Here is a 3,160-nt window from a genome sequence, read left to right on the forward strand (position 1 = left end):
ATCTGTTGAGCTAAAACACTTGAGGCCTCCAGGTGATACAGCCAGAGACTCATCAAACTGAACAAGCTCTCAGCGTCATAACGGTTCAGGGTAGGGCGACCAGATGTCCCTTTTTACTGGAGACAGTCCCCGTTTTTGGTGGCCTGTCCCCAGCTACAGCTGTCCCCAGAAATGTCTCAGTTTTTAACTGTGAATTGAAAAAGGACTTCTAACTGTGCGCTTCTTTTGGCCAAGACAGGGGACTGGCTGCTAGTTATAGCAGCTTCAGAAATTAGGCTAAAACAATTAAAAATAGAGTTATCCACCAAGATTCTTCTGTTCTTTTTTTTTTGCTTTAGATTCTTTTGATCTGTGGAAGCTTTCAAACTAACGGAATATAAATAATTGATGAATAGATAGACAATATGACTTCACAACTGCTTCAAAGGTAGGGAGTCATCATTTTATCAGTCGGGAGTGTAATGTCGATCAGCCAGGAGGGAATTTAAAACAAACTTTGATAGTTACTTGATTCTCCACAGTTCACAGTTTAAAAGAACAAATGAGTCAATGCAAACATGATTCTATTCAAATGTCAATTCAAATTAAATCAAGCTGCTGATTTTAAATGTTTTGTTAAAGAAAAATTAAACCTTCAGAGGAACATGAACGTTGTTTATTACAGATATTTGTTTCTATACTATATTTATCAGTTTATTTATATTCATATGTTCATTCTTTCTTTATTACATAATCCTTTTCTTTTGTGACATCACAAACAGCTGACACACATCAATCCAATGCTTTTTACATGTATTTGTTTATTTATTTATTTTCATGTAAGAAACAGAGTTTACAGACTTCTGCTTTATTCATGATCTTCTCTTAAGGAATTATTTTAAAAATCAACATTTTTACACAATCATCAGACACAGAAATAATAAAAACTGACATGTTGTCAAGTTTAATAGATTATGATAAATGAGAAATGTCCCTCATTGACTGACTGAAAAACATCTTGAACTCCTTCCCCTTTCCTCAAAATTTCTCTTTAATAAGACTTAAACTTAATTGTTTAGTTTGTTTTTATGTCTCTAATCCAACGGTATCCTAGTATTAATATATGTGAAACTATTGTAATATAAATACTGTGTCTACTGTATACTTACACTGTAGACATGCAATTTAAAGATTCATTTAATAAGTATATTGATTGTTGTCAATGTTTATCATAAAAAAGATCAGGCAGTTTGATTGACAGGACAGATGATCAGAGGGGCAGAATTTTTACCACCATAATTAGGACAGGGACCTAAGTATGGGTAGAGTTTCTCAGTGAAGGAGCAGCCAGTAAAGGAGTAGATGAGAGCTGCAGCAGCTACATCATAAAAGGAGACCAGACCCTCCTCATAATCCACAAACACCCCCACCTTCTCAGGCTGAGACTTCAGAGAGAGACGGACGGAGGGGCCAGCAAGAGCTTTGTACTCATTTCCATTTCTCAAACATATCGTCCAGTAACCATCCTGAGGGCTCAGTGTGATCCCTCCCTTCCTGTTGATCGACTCTCTGGCCACTCCTAAATCCCAGTCAGTCTTTCCTTTAACCTGAACCTCAAAGTAAAATCTGCCTGAAGAGAAACTCTGCTTTCCTAAGACAATAACACATTGAGAAAACCTCTCTGGGTTGTCTGGGAGATTCTTCCTCACATCACTATGATGTACTTGTTTTCCATCATCAGACAGGATGAGTTTAGGATGTGCTGTATCAGGATCCAGAGTCACATCCTCTGCATACTGCTGGACCCTCTTCAGCTCAGCCTCAAACAGCTTCTTCATCTCTTCACTGAGCGTCTCCTCCAGCTGAGCCACAGCTCTCACCACAGTCCTCTCATATGATGGTGGACGGACTCTGACCTCTGAGATGTGTATAAGAGACAGGTCTAAAACAGAGCAGAGCATGCAGACACATGTCTGGTCGGTCTGACAGAACAGCTCCAGAGGTTTATCGTGCTTCGTACACATCCTGTCTTCCAGGTTCTCCACAGGGTCGATCAGCTGATGTCTTTTCAGGCCTGACACTGTCAGGTGAGGCTCCAGGTGAGTCTCACAGTAGGAGGTCAGACACACCAGGCAGGACTTCAGGGCCTTCAGTTTGGTTCCAGTGCAGACGTCACAGGGAACTTCTCCTGGTTTGGAAACTTGTTGCTCTGAGCTGCTGCTGCTGGTTTTCTGTTGAGCTTCATGTTTGAACTGAGCAACCATCTCAGAGATGAAAGTGTTGATGTGAAGCTTAGGTCTTCTTTTGAAAACCTTTTTACACATGGGACACTGACATGGGACATTAATGTCCCAGTGTGTAGTGATGCAGTGCTTACAAAAGTTGTGTCCACATGATGTAGTGACTGGATCAGTGAACACATCCAGACAGATGGAGCACAGGAACTGATCTTCAGATCTCAGGTTGCTGGCAGCAGACATGTCGACACACTGAGAACAAAAGTCAAAGTGTAAAAAATAACATTTAAAGTACAAATGTATTTGAATCATTATCTTTTTTTAGGTTTAAAAAAGACATTTACATTAACTGTTTGATGTGTGAAATGAACCTAGAAACGATGCTTCATCTGTTCTGATTAATGTAGTTATAGGAACAAATTCTGGAAAGATATTTCCCGATATATTGTTGACAACACTGACGCTGACTTTTTGCTCCTCTGGGAAAATGGACTGTTTCCATCTTTAACAACAATAATAATAAACTTAAAGAATTATATGTTGTCATTTCCATGTCATTTTCACATCCATGAATCTAAATTTAGCCATTCTGTATTTATGGTTAAACCATGAAACCAGAATAAAACCAAACAGTAAAATCAAAACAATTTTAACTCAAAAATTAGGAAGCTGCAAAAAACGTGGATTTGTGTTCTTTATTTAATACTTTTATCTAGATCACTCCCCCTGGCTCCACTGTTGTTTTACATGTATTAATGACTAATTTATTTGTGCACGACTGTTTTTGTCTGTATGTTGCGTAACACCAGGTGTTCATGGAGGAGAGTGGGAATGAAAGAAAGACCATTCTCCTTGTGACAAGTCAGTTTACCATCAAAACGACAATGAAGCTTTTATTTTACAGTAGAAAAGTTTCATAATGTTGCTTTAAGTTTTCAGTTAAG

The 3,160-nt window shown here is 38.4% G+C and overlaps 1 protein-coding gene across 1 annotated transcript; it reads right to left on the minus strand.

The window, feature by feature from the left end:
- Nucleotides 1-1,191: 1,191 nt before the first annotated feature.
- Nucleotides 1,192-2,463, minus strand: LOC111649356 (zinc-binding protein A33-like). Its single transcript, XM_087171954.1, has one exon. The coding sequence runs from the start codon at nucleotides 2,457-2,459 to the stop codon at nucleotides 1,221-1,223; it is 1,239 nt and encodes a 412-aa protein (XP_087028080.1). The 5' UTR covers nucleotides 2,460-2,463; the 3' UTR covers nucleotides 1,192-1,220.
- Nucleotides 2,464-3,160: the final 697 nt, after the last annotated feature.

The sequence above is a fragment of the Seriola lalandi genome, unplaced genomic scaffold (assembly GCF_002814215.2).
Source record: "Seriola lalandi dorsalis isolate HSWRI2012SDOR001 ecotype SW California unplaced genomic scaffold, Sedor1 jcf7180002050501, whole genome shotgun sequence".
Lineage (NCBI taxonomy): Eukaryota > Metazoa > Chordata > Actinopteri > Carangiformes > Carangidae > Seriola > Seriola lalandi.